This window comes from Peromyscus leucopus, chromosome 11 (genome assembly GCF_004664715.2).
Source record: "Peromyscus leucopus breed LL Stock chromosome 11, UCI_PerLeu_2.1, whole genome shotgun sequence".
NCBI classification, from domain to species: domain Eukaryota; kingdom Metazoa; phylum Chordata; class Mammalia; order Rodentia; family Cricetidae; genus Peromyscus; species Peromyscus leucopus.
In genome coordinates, this window is record NC_051072.1 from 58,968,284 (window position 1) to 58,987,132 (window position 18,849).

The 18,849-nt window shown below is 40.7% G+C and overlaps 1 protein-coding gene across 3 annotated transcripts in view; it reads left to right on the top strand.

Annotated features, from left to right (window-relative positions):
* The window catches only part of Vcan (versican), a 103,249-nt gene that overhangs the window by 52,459 nt on the left and 31,941 nt on the right, over positions 1–18,849 (top strand). For 2 of the 3 annotated variants that reach the window (XM_028854149.2, XM_028854151.2), the window contains 3 exons: positions 6,385–11,622; positions 14,374–14,487; positions 15,053–15,166. In XM_028854149.2, the coding sequence (XP_028709982.1) occupies positions 6,385–11,622; positions 14,374–14,487; positions 15,053–15,166 (5,466 nt within the window). The remainder of the gene's footprint in view (positions 1–6,384; positions 11,623–14,373; positions 14,488–15,052; positions 15,167–18,849) is intronic. The other variant, XM_028854152.2, reaches the window with a different exon arrangement.

An 18,849-nucleotide genomic window follows, 5' to 3' on the forward strand; every position in this document is an offset into this window, starting at 1 on the left:
TGCTGCTTCTCCTGGCGGTGGCTACAGTGTCTCTCTTTCAGCCTTCTGCTTCCCAGAATTCTCCTCTCTCCTTGTCCCACCTACCTCCTGCCTGGTCATTGGCCATCAGTGTTTTATTTATGGCGGAATGGCGGAGATGGCGGAAATCGGAGCTAGCACTCTCCTGCCTCTTTCGCTGGTCTGGGGCTAAGCTAGGGAATTGAGATAGGACTAGCTGCTCCCTTTTTCGGGAATGGAACCGTGTAGGTGTTCCCTGGTTATATGGAACTTTGCAGGCGGGTTTAGGTACCCGCCAGCTAGGGAGGAGACGGTGGGAGCCTCCCAGGCCTTTGGAGTTTGCCCCACGTGAGCGCCAGATATTGGAGAAATTATTTTGGCCACTCCACGTAGTTAAAAGGATATTTATTTAATGGCGAAACTCACAAATTAAGTAATGGGTAGGTCGCAGGGTCTGGGGAAGGTGTAATGCAGTCCAACGGTGTTCTCCGGAGCTCTACACAGTCAATCTGCACTGGTCAGCGTCCCGGCACGAGAGAGCGCCCAGAGCGAGCGCTCGCCCATCCAGCTCTCGGGTCCCCAGGCGCCTCCCCTCGCCCCGCCTCGTAGGCGCGACAGTTGCCAGAGTCTCAATGGGGGTTGGAACTTCCAGAACCAAGTTGGAATGGCTACCCACTACACTCAGTCTTTGAGCTGTAGTTACCTTCAAAGACTATTTTTTTTTTAATTTGGACATATAAATCTTCAAAGGAACTTTAGCACAATGACAGTCTTTTGATTCTTGATGATAAGTTACTAGAAAGATGATCTTCCAACTCAACTCTCAAAAGGAGGACTAAATGGATAGAATATTAGGTGTTTACAGGGTATCACCATATTCGTATAGGATCACTTTATGCTGAAAAATAGAAATGAGAAGAGTGAGGTGAGAAAATGAAGTTCATGTGATAGCACAAGCCTGTAATGCCAGCACTTGGGAAGCTGAGGCAGGAGGATGACAGAAACAAATTAATTTATACTAACCAACAATTTAATGTAAGTCCTGTGCCCCACACATAGAAGTCCAGCCATTTTTATGTGTGAGAATATCACCTTATCATCTGTCCATCTGAACTGAGACTTCATAAATTGATGGACACTGTTAAGTGGGGGAAATGAAGATGCTGTCTTTTTTTTTTAAACACATCTGGAGCAGGAATGAGGGAGGTAGTGAAATAGGACTCTGGACTTGCTGGCCCCTGATGTGCAGGTGCAGAGAATGCCAATGAAGAATGGAAGGGGTGGAATGATTGTGTACCAGGTCTTGGGACTGTTTGAATGTCCATTTGACAGAGTCAGGTTGAAGAGATGGCTGGAGGCAAGGCTAGATTTTGACAGAGGAATGGCAAAACAGAGTTGCGTTTGTACACTGTAACTTGATGGATATAATTCTAGGATCTGAAGAGAAACTCTACAACCTACTTATCAGAGTCTTTTGCTTTATAGAAGCCAAAAATTTACTTACTTTTAAGTTCTTTATTCTGGCTCTGGTATTAAAATATTCGATAATATCTGTCTATGTGTCTAAATCTCAAACTCTATTTGTCAAAGGACTTGAGTACTAGAAAACTAAAGGAGAAAAAAAGAGAATAATGTTCCACTTTATGGTTGGACTTTATTTGCTCTATTAAAAAATTATGACTTTTTTGTGAATGTATGTCTGCATACCATGTGCATGCCTTGTACTCATAGAGGCCAGAGAGGGTGTTGGATCCCTTGAGACTGAAGTTATAGTCAGCTTTTGAGAGGGTATGTAGGTATTGGCAATCTAACTCAGATCCTATGGAAGAGCAACCCGTGTTCTAAACTGTTGAATGATCTCTCCAATCCCTATTTGATGTATTTAAATTAAATTTTTTTTGAGAATTTCACAGAATATATTTTGATTATACTCACCCCAACTCTTCCCAGATCCACTTCCACCAAGAAATTTGCCCAAATTCATATCATTTTGTATTTTTTAAAGACCTATCTGGTTAAGTTTGTGCTCTCAAATGCTCTTTGAGTGTGCGGCTATATCCGGGACCGTGATCAGCCTACTGGAGAATTGTTTTGGGAAGCATTTTGAAGCCTAAATTTCGTCTTTTTCATGTATCACTTTCTTACTATTTAGAAATTTCTCAAATGTCTCTGATTGCTTGTAAATGCTGTGTAAGAAACCTCTTGCTCTTTTAAAATGAGAATAGAATCCCTTAGGGCCCTTTTGAAGGAAGAAGAGCCTATAATTGATGATGTCTCTATAAGTGTACTCAGGCCAGATGATTGTATCTAAATTTAGCCTTTGTACTTGAAGAAACTTCAAGGACTATTGGAAGCTGAGAAAAGATGTGATGCCTGTTTCCCATTGGTGTAACATGCCTGCCTCTTCAAAGTGAGGCCATCAGAAGCAGCCTCATTGTTTACATGTGTGTACGACCCTTTTGGGGTGTGAAATTTGTGAACGGAGAAATAGGTGCACTGTGCTAGGCACACCAGGGCTGTGAGGGTGAGACAACATGCTTGAGTAGCCCTCTAAGTAGACTGAGGCTAGCTAAGCCATTAGGAGACAAGGGTCACAGAACACAGGGATCTCCTGATCTTTGACCCTGTTGACCTCTCTGGTGTTGGGAGGACTGTATTGATAGGAGCATCACATGCTACCTAAGCATTGAAGGAATGAAGGAAGGAGCAAAAGCACCTAACAACGTTTGGGAGGGTATTTGTATCTTGTTGTTTAGAATATCAAGCTAGGACAATCTATAATGTTCCAAATTAAAAAAAAATATTGCAGATTCAGGATATCTTAAGCAATTTGATTGAAAAATCAAAATTTTTTCCCTTACAGTGCAACTTATCATTTTATTTCAATTAGTAACTGGGGGAAGGTGAGTGAAATGAAACATTTATTTCTGTCTGGTATTTGGGTCTACAGATATACATGATTGAAAATTTAATATTGTGAGGAATTTCAAGATTCTTCACTTTAAAATCTGCATGCACTTTCAAGCCCCTACAGTATGGCTATTTTATTTTTGGAATAAGGAAATCTGATATTTTTATTATATATTAGAGCAAATTCCATTTTAAAGGAAATGCAGTCTTACATATTTCTGCTGAGTAGATTGCAATAGCTTACATTTAATTAAAGACTCTTAAACTGAAGTTATAAAATTCCCTGAAGAGAATCTGATCTTTGACCAGTGGCCTATGCATCGCAGCAACTATGTTTTGTGTCTGGTTACAGAAGAACTGCAAGACTTGTGCTATGTCTGCAAAATTCTGCTGAGAAGTACTTAAAAATACTCAGTGAATAGTTGAAGGTCAGTTAGCCATAAAGCCTTGTGTGAAATGTCATTAAAAAACCCATTAACCACGGTACTAGTATATTCAAGTCAAGCTGTTAAAATACACTCATATAAACATAGAAAAGATTATACATGCAGCCTACAGAGTTCTGTGGTTTGACTCTTGAAATCTAAATAAAAGTTATATTATCCTTAGAGTAAAATTCTGAAATAAAACAGTCTTCAATAAGGGCTCATTCTTCTAAGAACCTGGAGTGTCAGTCTCTCTGTGAAGTCATTCTTGTTAGTGTGAAATAGAGCAGATCTGCATTTTGCAAGGAGACAGGACTTTGACAATAGCACAGGTGTCCCCTCCCCTACCAAATGCCACAAAGAAACTTTTCTGGTTTGCCGTAATTATAGCTCTTACAATTCTCTAATAATATGTGTGGTGGGTGGGGGTGGTGCCTGCAAAGGGGATGGAGGAGTCATTTTGGAGAATGAATAAACAAAGAAGACCAAGTAGGGCTTGGTGAATTGTAAGGAATTATTGATGGCAGTGCAGGCCATGTGACAGGGAAGAATTCACCCGTTTATGCATAGTGTAGATAGATTTTATATAAACTTTGCCCTTATTCATGAAATGTTGAAAGCATGGGAACAAACCAGATATATACTGATAGAATAAAAATGTGAAAAACATGCTACTTCAAAACCCCAAGTAGTTAACATTTTCCCATCCTCAAACCAATGTTAAGAAATCCAAGGACACTATTTGTAAATCAACACAGCCTGAGCAGTGATCATTTGTCAACCTGTGAGGACCTTCCTTTCAGAAAAAGGGAACAATTAATTTGACTCTCATTCTGCATTTTTGTTTTAGTTAAGTCTTATTGAGTAGGGAAATTTCTAGGAATCCATATAACATGAAGACTGGGGTTAACATATTTTATTAGGGATTTTAGGTGCTCTTGTTATGAAGAAACCCACATGGCTGGTTTGCTTTCTTGTGCTAACCACTCTACCATCCATAAATACACAGTAAAACTAAAATATATCCAGTGACTTCAGTTGGCAATAAAAAATTACAGTAATTATCAAATGAGCATATTATATATTAATGAAGCAACACAAAATAAAACTCATGAAAGTGAAAGCCATTTATGATAGGTACTTTTTGAACCTTTACTTAAATTTCCATGAATGTATGCTGGAGTGATAACTTAATCTGTTTCTTATTTAACTATATTCAAATAGTATTGATAAGAAAGTATTTGTTTTAGTGATTAGTTATTGACATTTTATTTAAAGAGACTCACATGCAAAGGCATTTAAATGTCTCTTTGATATGCTTTGAACATTGTCTTTACATTTCCCTTCTCATAGGACAGAGTGTGTCTTCATTCAAACTCTCTGAAGTTTTTATTGTATCTACTTTTACTATAAGATCATAGGGACAACTAAAATTAGACAGACATCATTTGAATGATGCTTTGATGAAAGGCTAGGCATTGAATTGTTTTCCTCAAGTTGGTGTAAAAGATTAATTGCAACATCTGTGCCAGATAAAGCCTGTAATTGTTTTAAGCTTTTATATTCACCAGAATTAGGCATGGATCTAATAATAATAAATATTATTAATAAGTCTTGTCATTTGAATACCCATATGCCTTAGCTTGAATAAATACAATCTGAGTGTATAGGTTAGGGTAAATGGAGATATAAGAGAAATGTTAACACGCATCCATAGAGTTTGCCTTAGTAGTTCAGTCAGCCTTGCGCTGATGCATAGTGGGACTGGGTCTGGCAAAAAAAAGATCATTTTGATTGTCCCCAACTATATTTTTCTCTTTTCTTATTGGATGTTGAATATTGATGCCTCCCAACATGGAAGGAAGCAGCTTATAAGAGGAGCAATCCAGCAGAAAGGAATGTTTTTCTCTTTTACAGATGGATTTGTAGGGGCAGTGTTGGCTCCGTCATACTTGTCTCTTCTGTATGCTTCTCAAGCTTGTCCTAAGCCTGTGTGTGAGGGAAAGCATTCCCCTGGGCAGGTGGGAAGGCCTGGTGTAGTCTGTGTATCTTCCATGTGCCTCCATAAGCACCATGTTCACCTTAATGACACTATAAATAGGGCAGCTGCAGTAGCCGGACTCTATCACACATGGCTGAATAGCATTCTGGTATGGGTGAACCCTCAAATTCTCTCTTTTCCTAGAACCCTAGACTGGGAGTTCTGTACTTCTGGCAGCAGAAAAGTCAGCTGGGTTAAGTGTTTGGTGCTGTGTGGCATTCAGTCCAAAGAATGGTTTGATATGTAGGACTTGAAATATGTAATTAGAATGTTTACATACAACATCAGGATTATCCTTGGTGAAAATGTCAATAGAAAGGAATAAGATGAGTCTGATCCTGGCACATATTATAAAGATGATTATGTACAGAGGTAAAAGGCTCCTTCTGGTCTTTTCATAGACAAACCTGGACCAGTCCCTCCCATCTAGGGAGGCCTGGTTTTGATGTACCCAGGATATTCTCTCACTGCTTCACTGAATACACGTGACCATTGCATTATAAATGATATAGGAACAAATTTTACTTTTTTAAAAATAGACACTTGAGGCAGAGAATGAAGAGGCCAGAAGGAATCCTTTCTCATTCCTTCCCGAATAGAGACTAATCTTTTTTTTAAATGTAGGGACCAGTTGTTTTTTATATATGGTCTGGTGAAATGGTGTTAATTTCAACTTTGTTTGGCAGCTCACAGAGTCCTCAATTGTGCGTTTTGGGACCAAATGTCTATGTAATTTCTGTTTTCCTTTTGAGAACTCTGTTGTCATCTTATGCATATTGAAGTGTTTTGATTATTTGCTCCTACGCTCTTAAAATGGAATTTTTCTTCTTATTGTAATTGCACCACAGCAAATTTGAAGAGCAAGACCCACTTGCCGCAAGGTGATTGCACTTAACTCGTAGAGCTCCAGAGCCCTTCTCTTTCATGTGTATGAGTGTGAGCAGCCTGTCTTCTGTCACACCCTGCCAAATCTTCCATTTAAGTATTGTGAAAACTCTCTGTTTTTTTCAGGTCGAATGAGTGATATGGTTGTGAATGGTCATCCAATAGATTCAGAGCCTAAAGAAGATGAGCCATGCAGTGAAGAAACAGACCCACTGCATGATCTGTTTGCTGAAATTTTACCTGAATTACCAGATTCCTTTGAAATAGACATATACCACACTGATGAAGATGAAGAAGAAGAGGAGGAGGACTGTGCAAATGCAACCGATGTCACAACTACCCCCTCAGTGCAGTACATCAATGGGAAGCAACTCGTCACCACGGTGCCAAAGGACCCAGAGGCTGCAGAAGCTCGGCGTGGCCAATATGAAAGTGTTGCACCTTCTCATAATTTCTCAGACAGTTCTGCAAGTGACACCCATCAGTTTATAATAGCAGAAACGGAATTGTCCACTGCCATGCAATTTAACCAATCTGAAGAAGCCACCGAATTGTTAGAAATCACATGGAAACCTGAGACTTACTCTGAAACACCAGAACACTTTTCAAGCGGTGAGCCTGATCTTTTTCCTACAATCTCATCCCATGATGATAAAACCACCAAATGGGCAGAGTCCATCACAGAGAGCACTCCAAACCTTGGAAATCCAGAGCACCAGCAGCCCAAGCCTATACCTCTGTCTCCTGAAGAGTCTTCAGGAGAGGGTGCCATTGACCAAGTATCTCAAAAAACAGTCTTCTCTGGGGCTACAGAAGTAGCATTTGGCAAAGAGGCGAAAGAAAGTCCTACCATAACTACCTCTAATATACTTTCAAGTTCTGTGTCAGTAAATGTCTTGGAAGAAGAACCAATTACCCTAACAGGAACCCCACAGACTGATGACTCCTTGTCTGCTGTGGACAGCTGGGTAGAGATGACATCTAGGCAAACTATAGAGTTCTCAGGGAGTTTTCCAGCCCCGATTATGGAAGGGTCTGGGGAAGTGGAAGAATACGAAAATAAAATCTTCACCATGGTAACTGATTTACCACAGGGAAGTCCTCCAGATACACTCATCCCTTTGGATATGAGCACGATAACGATCACAGATGGCCATTTCCACAGTCCTGAAACCAGCACTCCTTTGGAGTTAGAGCTCCCCTCTACAGGTGGAAAACCTTCACAGTCTGTAATTCCAACAGATGCTTCAGAGTGGGTTTCCGGTACATCTTTTGAAGAAAGGACAAGGCAAGAAGACAAAGAGGAAACTATAAAGTCGGCCCCTGTCATTGAAGCCCAATCACCAACACAGAAGTCGAATCACTTCATTTTACCTCCGGGATTCGAAAGCTCAAATGGAGCTGCATCAAGTGATTCAACTCCCTGGGAAAGTTTCACACCAGAGACAACACCCACGGGGGCTGAACAGGAAATGGCAAAGTCTACTCCTCCTGCTTTTAAAGAAACAAATGATTGGGTCAGTTTGGAGGCACGGACCTTTAAGCACAGTAGTAGCAGTCAGCCCCTGGTCCAGGAAGTGCGGCCCACTCTCTCAGGATGGCCCCCCTCTCTTTCTATGGAACAGGGCTCGGGAGATGCTGGTGCTGATCCAGAATCCACGGCTGCTTCATTTTTATTAACTTTAGAGTCTGAAACCCCAGTCAAAAAAGAATTACCCAGTACTCTGTCTCCCAGTGTGGAAGCTTCATTCCCCTCCGAACCAACAGGATTAGCTCTGAGTACTGCACAGGATAGAGGAGTTGCTGAAGTTATGAACCAGGCATCTGAGGAAACACTGACTTCAGGAGTAGCAGGAAAGCCAACTCCCCAGGCAGAAGGAAAGAATTTTTCTACAGCCTTTCCTTTGGGAGAAGATTTTAGCGGTGAGTTTAGTGAAGATTCAACAGTGTCTTATCCAATAACGGAAGAGGCGAGACTGGGGACGGGAGGCTCTGAGAAAGACCGAGTTAGGGATGTGCAGACTTCATCATCTATACCACCTACCTCAGATGACATCAACCTAGTGCCTGCCTCCAAAGGGCTTGGCAGTACCACAGCCAGCATCTCAGCCTTCCCCTGGGAAGAGTTCATCGCCTCAGCTGAGGGCTCCGGCGAGCAGCTGGCCTCAGTCAGCAGCTCTGTTGACCCAGGGCTTCCCCTTGCTGTGGACACTTTTTCTGGTACAGAGTCTCCGTATTTTGATGAAGGGTTTCAAGAAGTGGGTGCCGTGACAGAAGCAGATGAAAGATCCACTGCTTTGCCAACAGCAGAAACTGGAAATACTGTCGATGCGACAGAAAATGGGGACATACAGGTAAAAGGCGCAACTTCAGTGGACTTTCCCCAAACCATGGAGCCAGCCAAATTATGGTCTAAACAGGAAGTCAATCCTGTAAAACAAGCAACTGAAACTGAAACAGCATCCGAGGACAAAGCTCCAGAGCAAATGACTTTTGACTCTCTCCACAGTTCTCTTGCACCAGAACAAAGAATTTTGGAATCCCAAACACTTCCTGAAGCTAGACTCCAAACTTCAGATTACTCCATGCTAACGACAAAGACAACATACAACACTAATGAGGAAATGGGGGAGGAAGGCATGGCCATAGCTCATCAGTCTACTCCACATCCAGGGACCAAAGGCTCGGAATCATATACTCCTCCTTCTGAAGCTACTGGGAAGCCACATTCTTTCCCAGCTACCACTTTAGTGACTGAATCTACAGCCAGAAGTGTAGTCATGGATACCTCAACCCAAAAGGAAGAAAGTCTACAACTCTTCGAAAAGGTTATGAAACCAATAATTAAAGAGTCAAACACTGATCTCTCATTCTCTGGACTGGGATCAGGGGAGGCCTTGCCCCCTCTACCTACAACACCAGTGAGTTTGACTGAAATGGAGCAGATCCTTAGCACATTGTATCCTGAGACATCTCACATGGATAGTTTAGGAACAAACATTTTAAGTGATAGAGTGGAAGATGATGAAAGAATAGAAAATGAGACAGATGAAGTTAGAACACTCATTTCCAAAACAGGCAATGTCTCTCAAGATAGTAAGGAAGTGCCCAACACAACTTTGAGTGATAGAGGAACAGAAGGACCCACTACTTCACCTCTGCCTTTCACCAAGCACATGGACATGGAGCATTCTCCAAATCAGACCCTCAGGTGGGAAGAGGAAACGCAGACACCCAGACCACAAACCATGACTGAACAGATCTCTACTGAGAATTCTTCAACATCTGAAACTGAAGCAGCAGCGACCTCTTCCACGGTTTTTCTAGATCGAACTTACAGTATGGAAATGACCAAAGCATTTGCTGCATCGGCATCAAAACAAGCTGATTTCTTTGATGTAAATTCCGGAGAAGGGTCTGGAGAAGTGGATGCTCTTGGTTTAATGTACACCTCTGGACCTACTCAGGCAACCAATCACAGAGACAGTACGTTTGCTTCTGATGGGTTTCTGGAAAAGCATCCAGAGATGTCAAGGAATGAGGCTGGAGCTACTGATGGACCAACAGCATCAGCAATGCTACCGCATCCCTCAGAGTACAATGAGAATTCCCTGCATTCAACTAGCACACCGCCAAGCACAGTGCTGTATGAGAGTCCCACAGAAGGTATTGTAGGTGGTTTGCAAGACCACATCAGATTTGAAGGTTTTACCTTGAAACCTAACAGAAGAAAACCAACTGAAAACATTATTATAGATCTAGACAAAGAGGATAGTAAGGATTTAGGATTGACAATTACTGAGAGTGCTATTGTTGAAATTCTACCTGAGTTGACATCAGATAAAAACATTATTATAGACATTGATCACACTAAACCTGTATATGAGTACATCCCTGGAATACAAACAGACCTAGATCCAGAGATGCCATTGGGATCACAGAGCAGTAATGAAGAAACCCTTCAAGTTCAAGAGAAGTACGAGACAGCTGTTAACCTTTCTACAACTGAGGAAGCCTTTGAGGGCTCTGGCGCCCTTTTTGCTGGCTACAGGCAAGCAATGTACAATGAGTCTGTAAGTTCTGAGGATATAAAGCAGCCAGAGCACACAAGCTTTAACTTTGCAACTGGGGTCCCAGTTCCCAGCATAGAAACAGAATTAGATACTTTCCTTCCCACAGTGTCAACCCTGCACACCCCTAGTAAGCTAACCACAGTTGGTCCAGAGATTGAAAGCCCCAAAATAGAAACAGTGTCTCTGGATGATATATTTGAATCCAGCACCTTGTCGGATGGCCAAGCTATTGCAGACCAAAGTGAAGTAATATCAACACTGGGTCATTTGGAAAGGACACAGGAAGAATATGAAGAGAAGAAATACGGAGGCCCTTCTTTCCAGCCTGAATTCTTTTCAGGAGCGGGGGAGGCATTGACAGGTCCCCCTGCTTATGTAAGTATTGGTAGTACCCACATTGTGGCTCAGCATTGGACAGAGATCCCTCATGTGACAGGAGGATCTGACTTGGCACCTTACACGGAAGGAACACCTGCGGTTTTCTCTCTGGCAGAGCTCTCACCCCAGACACCACGGTCCCCCTTCCCTGTCTATGTAAATAGTGGAGTCTCTGAATACCCAGAGGTTCCCCACACAAGTGCTCACCTGGGTCCTGGTGCTGTTGCATCACAAAGACCTGTGGATGGTTCTTTTAAGGAAGTCCGTGCTAATGTTGAAGCAACCATCAAGCCATCTGGTGAAAAAGATATCCACAGAACTGAGCCTCTGTTCATGTCTCCTGAACCTACATCAGGTATTTCAGAAGATGAAAGTAAGCCTAACCTACTAGAAGAACTGGAAACTGCTCCCACAGAACTAACTGTTGAAGAAGAAACGGAGACCTCCCAAGATTCCCCAAACAAAGCCAATGATCCAGGAGAAACAATTGGAATGTCCCCCAGTGTCAGAACACTGGAGAGTGGACCCGGCCTTACAGCTGCAGATGACATTGAGTTAGTAGGTGCTACACAGCGGCCACATCCTACTTCTCCTTCTGTGGCTTTCAGGGTTGAGACAGGTGTGGTACCTCAGCCCATCCCACAGAAGCCTGAGGAGCCCACCTTTCCTTCCTTGGAAATTAATCAGGAAACATACACATCTTTAATTGGAGAAGATTCCATAACAACAGCATCTGAAAAGCAAGTGTCAAAAAGAATTCTTGCTCACAATAACCAGGCAACAATCAGCACTCTGGATCTAAATACTGACCATTCCATACCACCATTTTCCATTCTGGACAATTCTAATGAAACTGCTTTCCTGATTGGCATTAATGAAGAGTCCGTGGAAGGCACAGCAGTTTATCTACCAGGTAAGATGTCAACACTGATACATCTGTTTCCAAGGCTTGGATCAGTCCCTTGGTTCTAACCTATACATGTATATAGGTTCTGTGTAATGTAAAATTCATAGAGACTTTTATATTGTTCAGGCTAACCAAGCCACAGTAGTGAGTCATAACTTGATGCAATGAATTTAAGTATGGACATTTCTGTACTTTACAGACATACATTTTTTTTTCTGCGTCTTACAGACAACATAGTTTGTAGATAAAGTGAAATAATGGTGCAAAACTCAATGTGTTTTCATATACAGCTGAAATATTGCCTTGTCCTGTGTTACAATTATTCATCATAGCTGTAAAACTGGAGGAAATCAGACTTTTCTTTTAAAGTCCCTTCCCTTTAATAGATGCTATTATAAGCTGTCAGGCCTTTGACATTTGAGAATAGTAACTATTCTTACAGATGCTTGTGGTTGGTGCAATCAATTACAGTTTGTATTCTAGTGTGATTTCCTTCCTTAGAAAAAACACTTTACACAATTCTAACTTAGCTCTTAGTCATAGTGTATTTAGTGTATGTTTACATTCTACCTACCTCTTGAGAAATTAATTCCTATTTATATACTGACTATAAAAAGCATAAATTTGACACTACTTCATATAGACCATTTCATTTAATCTTCACAAAATGCCTTAAAACTCATCCTTTTACATGAGCTCCATGTAAAAGGATAAGACAGAGGTATTCAGAAAGGGTCAGTAATTTGCCCAAGGATACAAAGCCACACCATGGCAAAAGTGGGGTTGACAAAACAATCCTACTCTCATGTCCATGGTCTTTTTACTGCCCTTTTACTGGTTTTCAATATAGCACAAAATTAACAACTGATATTTAATAATATGTAAACCAGAAAACTTGGAATATTTGCTTAACAGAAGTGATCTTTTTTAAAATCTAGCCTAATAATGTTGAAAAGTCATCTTATTGTCTGTTCCTAGAATGTTAATATTTAAATAGGAATAATAATGAAACCCACAAATAACCACCATCACCTACCTAGAAAGAAATCAAGAAAGGAAGAGATGGAGGGAGGGAACAGGGAGGAAGAAGAAACAGGATTTTAAGGGCTGTGTTGATTGAAAATATGTCTCGTATTAAATACTGTATTTAGGTCATGGCTATTAGAATTATTCTTCTAGTAATGTTAATATTACTGTAACAAATGTTACTGTGATTTTACCTTGAGAATCAGAAGAATACATTTATTAGAAGGTTATGATTTTAGTAAAAGGCTGATAGAGTATTTTGTGAATATAATTTATTCAAGGTAGTTGACACTGAGTGTACTTTGGAGAATCATTATATTAAACATATAATGATATGTGTACCTCAGTGTGCCATCTGGTGTCTATGATGGGACTGAAAGCATGTCACAGTGCCACAAGCATGGCCACCACCTAAGTGTCAGTTGGATTCTGTTCAGTAGGTGTGTCATGGACTACAACTTTGTCCCCTAGGCAGAGTTCTTTAGTATGTGGCAAACCAAGACTGTAGGGAGATTTTAAAAAATCTTTGGATATACAAAAGAAAGTATTTTAGAAAAATCAAGGCAGATTTTAGAGAAATTGAGTAAGCATATGATTTTTAATATGAATAAATGAATGTGTAGACTCATCAGGTTCCTGTAGTTGTCCAGATTTTACGTAATGCTAAGGAAGGTTGAGTTTGAACTTCTCATCTGGGAATGGATTATGTTCTTTCTATAGCCAGTGTTTCATCAGAACTTAGACATCTTTTCATATGCAGTTATTTCAGGATTTGGGGGAGGTAAGATTTTTGAAAACACAGTTGTATACATATAGCATCTATTTTATTTCAATTGTTTGGTAAAACTTTTGAATTTTAGTTGGATCCTTGGACATTCTGAGAACTAAGCAATTCTGAAATAATATTAAATTTCATAATAAAAATACATATATCCACACTATATAACAAAATAATATATGTGCTTCAGAGGTATAAAGTATTTATATTTAGAAAATATATCTTAACTATTACATTTAACTGAAAATTTGTGGTTTGGACTTTTCATCCATCTCCTAGAAGGATTAGTTTTATTAAGAAAATTGTAATAAAATTTGGGGCTTCATTTTAAGTGAGCATTTTGAATTTGAGGTTGTTTTACACAGCAGAGTTTAATCCATGTGTTGCTTTTCTTCAAGTATAGTTTAAAGGAGTACATTGGAACGTGTTTTTGGAAAAGGCATGTTAATGTAGCAGAAGAAACTTCAGTGCACACTTTCGAAGACAGTTTCAGAGCATTAATTGGTAAAAGGCAATAGTAATTCAAATACTGGTAACAAGCCAATCTGCTAAAAGAATGCATGTTCTGTGTTCCCAGCCATTTCACATGAACTAACATCGTTTAAAAGAATACATTTCCATTCACTGTGCACATATGTGTAATCATTTTTAACTAAAATCAATGCCATTATCATGCCAACTAAATCTGCCATAGAATATATTAGTGGACAGATGGGTCATAATGTATTGTTTACAAGTAATAATGATTGAATCCTAGAAATGACTAGATGGGATTTTTAATAATTAATTTTAATGCCAAGAAACACTCCAGAGTAATGTTAACTTTGTATGCAGTATCTCTGAACTGCTATGGTAAAGCTTATGCCATGGTAGTAGTAAGTGACATTTTGTGCTAAAATACATTTAAACCCAGGAGGAGAGGCTAAGTGTTCTTATCTTCCTGAACGTGATAGGACCTGATCACTGCAAAACGAATCCATGCCTCAATGGAGGCACCTGTTATCCCACGGAGACTTCCTATGTGTGCACCTGCATACCTGGATTCAGCGGGGACCAGTGTGAACTGGGTAAGACGCTCTTGGCCGAAGAGCTATGGCACTCTTCTAGCAGCTGTCATGGGAGAAAAGGTGTACTGTAGGATCGATCAGCAATTTCAGAGAAACCTGTGTATACACAAACTGTATATTAAATGGGTTAATTAAACAGGTTTTTGATGGTTCTGCCAATAAAATCCATACCCACCAAGGCTTCACAAGGCCATCCTGTCTTTTTGTAAACCTCTGAAGTAACTGAAGCTTTACTACCAGACAAGAGATTCTTTATTAGTTCCTGGGCTCTTTGGATTCACCAATTAGCAATGGAAACACTTTACTCTGAATATTTTTGAAAGTGTTTTAGGGTTTCCAGTTTAAACAAAGAAACATTCATGAAAGATAATTTCAGATTTAAAAAATTGAAATTTTTTTTGGTGTGTATAACATTGACCAAAATAAAACAGATAATGTACTTATACAAATTACTTTAATAAAATCTGCAATTTTTATTTAGCTGTCATCATGTGTCTTATCTAGCAACCTCTCACTTACTAGAACATTTTTGCCCCCTTTGTTCACATTTACAATTTTATTTTAGATTTTGATGAATGTCATTCTAACCCTTGTCGAAATGGAGCCACGTGTGTGGATGGTTTTAACACATTTAGGTGCCTCTGCCTTCCAAGTTATGTTGGTGCCCTGTGTGAACAAGGTAAGAGCTATTATAGCATTTTGTGTGTGTGTGATGAACATTAATGATGTTAATGTTGTGACTTGCTCTATATGCTTTGTATTGGGAAAGTTCATAGGTTACATTAGGGTTCCTTGTATGTGAATAGCCCCAAACATGTAAACTCTAGAGAGGACTTCACTGTGTTTGTTTTGCTGATATGCTGGGATCATAATGGGCACACTGCGGTGAATTTAAAGACATCTGGTAAAAAAAAAAAAAAAGAAATACAGTTTTAAATATTATTTCTGGGAACACAACGGTCATTTATCATCTCATGACCTGTATGTGTACCAGGACTAATGAATTGCCTTAATTTATCCCCATAAACATTAGAGATTCTGGGGCTTATGCTCATGGTCAGCCATATCTAGGGAAGGCCTTGACGCATGGTCATAGTGCATTAGCTGTGGCTCACCACACACTTTGTGGAAGAGGTTGCGTAATTGCTCCCAGGAAGCTATTCTGTTAAAGAAGCACCTAGGTTTTCTGAATGAAAGAAAGGCCCCAAATCTCACAATCCTTGTGATTTGCCCTTTATGGCCAAACTCACAGTGTGGTCCAGGTGGTTAGTGGTAATATTGCTTATTTCATCGTTCAGAAACAGACAGTAGGCTCAGCACACTGAGCTTCCGAATGCCCGGTTCCTCTATGGAAAGCCACGCAGTGGTTTGGCTTCGGTAAGAATGCTCTGTGTCAGTCTTCCATTCCACACAACAGAATGAAAAGGTACACTCGGATGCATCAGCCTATTCTCCCATTTTGTGCCATTAATCCAGATGTTCACTACAAACATGAAAGCAAGGGGAAACCCATAGTCACATGGACCAAAGTTACTGTTGTAGGGGATGGCTAATAGCTACATTTTAAAGATGTTTTTTCTCTTTTAAAATTGCACAAAATAAGTCAGTTTCAGATTTTACAAATGAAAACAGACCAAGCTCATACCCTTTTTAAAATATTTTTGGGGGGTTGAGGATTTAGCTCACTGGCAGAGTGCTTGCCTAGCAAGCACAAGGCCCTGGGTTCGTTCCTCAGCCCCAGAAAAAAAAATTCACATTTACTTATTATTTTGTGCCATGCCATACATGTGGAGGAGGACATCTCTTTGTTATTGTTTGTTTGGTTTGGTTTTTAGAAACAGAGTTTCTCTGTGTATCCCTGACTGTCCTAGAATTCACTCTGTAGACTAGGCTGGCCAGGAATTCACAGAGATCCATCCACCTGCCTCTGCCTCCCAAGTGGCTAGGACTAAAGTCCTTTACCACCACCACCTGGTCCAAACTCGTATTCTTAAAGTAAGAGTAAGAAACATATTACCTCATGAACACAAAAAGGGAAGGCACTTAAGCACTCCAATGCATTGGAATGATTATTAATGTGAAGTTTCCAGTCCAGGGAGCTACTCAAACAAACAATAATTTGTCTGAATATTTGTTGAGCACCTACTGTTGTCCTGACACTAAAACACTAAAGATAAATTTTCAACCAGGACCAACTTACTGATCTTGGTAAATCAGGGAGAACCGTTGCTTGGATGCATCACGGTTTTCCAAGTGCTAACAACTTTTCGATGTGTTAGGAACTAAGGTTTAGGGAAGACCAGTAATGCATTTAAGGTGACATACAAGTCACATGATCCCGAGCAGCATGCTTCTAAAGTCCAAGGTTTTCCACCATCTTCCCACTCTCTAGGGCAGAGATCTCACTTGATGAGCATCTGATGGATTAAGTGAGAAAGGAGTCTCTGAAGGGACTCTGGACCTGGTTACCTCTCCTCTCAACTTTGAAACGAGACCGATTGCTTCTTTATTACTGGTGCCGCCTAACTTTCAGGAGCCTCTGTTTTCTCTCCAGCAAGCCTAACCTTCCTGTGCTTTATTTGCTTCCGACTGTCTACCCGGCTGTTTACCCAGCACAGCTGCGCTCCTCTCATTCATGTCCCGGGCACAGGAAGATCTTTCTCTCTTCTTTTCAGGTTGCCTAAGAACAAATGTTTTCTTCATTAACAGCAGCACTGTTGTCTGTCAGCTTTCTGTCCAAAGTTCCTATGACTGTGTGTCATTGTTCCTGACCTTTGCCCTGCATGAGTAACTGCTGAAGTCTCAGTGACTTTGAACAGGGGACGTATTTTGGCGAATAATCACAAACTCTAGAAAGGGCTTTTGGAACAGGAAAGAAACAGGTGCAGACAGATTGCTGCTGTGAAGGCAATGAATGATACAGCTTGCTGGGGCCAGGGGTCGAGGTGTCGACAATATCTTTAAGGCTTAGCAGCTCTGTGTCGGAAGTGCAGAAAATGTCACCTACACAGCCCAGGACAGATTTTTTATAGAGTAGTTTGAAGAGAGACTGTTCAGCTTCTGCAGTCATGAACAGGAGTATCCAGGTCTTTGTGTTGTGACTTCTGTGCTGTAAGGACCCTGAGACATATGATGCCTGAGTACAATGATGAGTGATTTTTCAGAATGTATCATTTACGGGGGCCTGTAACAGAGCTCAGAGGTAGAATGCTTACCCAGCATGTACAAAGCTCTGGATTTAGTCCCAAATATTGAAGATGGAGGCGGAGTGGGGGGGGAGACGGGGAGCTAAAAATACTTCAAAGTGTTGCCTTGAAAGAATAAAGCAAGCAAGTAAACAAAAAAAACCCAAAAGCAACAAAATACTGAGATTCACACTATTTTTAGATAAAGTCGGAAAACACCAAGAGCAATTTGTTTGTTTTTCAAGATAGAGTTTCTTTATATAGCAGCTCTGGCTGTCCTGCAACTTGCTCTGTAGAACAGGCTGCCATTGAACTCATAGAGATCCGCCTGCCTCTGCCCCCATGTGCTGGGATTAAAGGTGTGTGCCACCTACACTGGGCCCAGGAGCAATTCTTATGTTCCCTGGAAATAATACGCTGGGAGATGCTCCTCGATTATGTCCTCCTGTCACACAGCTGTTAAATTCATGAATACTAGAAATTAAAGAGACAAAAATGAATTCTGACTTTACAAAAAACAAAAAAGTGCCTTAATTCCACTAAGTGGTCATCATACGGATATTTACAGCTCTAAGACAGCTATGGTCTGGCAAGGATTTGTGGGACAGAGTTATAATCCCATCTACTTGTGAAGCTGAGATTGAACAGGAGGATTTCAAGTTCAAGGGCTACTTGGCCAATCTAATGAGATGCTATTTCAGGAAAAAAGGACATAAAGGAAGGATTAAGGCTATAGGTCAGTGGTAGAGTACTTGCCTAGCATGCATGTGGCCCAACGTTCAATTCCTAGCTCTCCAATTTTTGAAAAGGGCTCTGTTTCACTTAGATAGTACAGGTGGTAAACTCTCCTATCTTGGTCTTAATGCACACGTGGCTCCTTGGTATCTGGGCCCATGTTCTTATAAGACTCTGTGCACTTATGAGCTAAGGAAGGCCTTTGTCTGTTTTGGTGTGCTGTAACAGACTCCCTGATGCTAACTGCTTAATGAAGGGAAGGGTTATTTAATTTCCAATCGTGCAGGCTGAAAGTTCAAGACAGGGTAACTCCATCTATTTGGTCTCTGATGGGGCTGACCTGCCATACCATGACAGGAAGGAGAAGCAGAACACAAACCAATCTCCTGCAGAGGTGAGAGGTCAAAAGAGAGGCAGACTGGAGACCTAAGAGGGCAGCCTT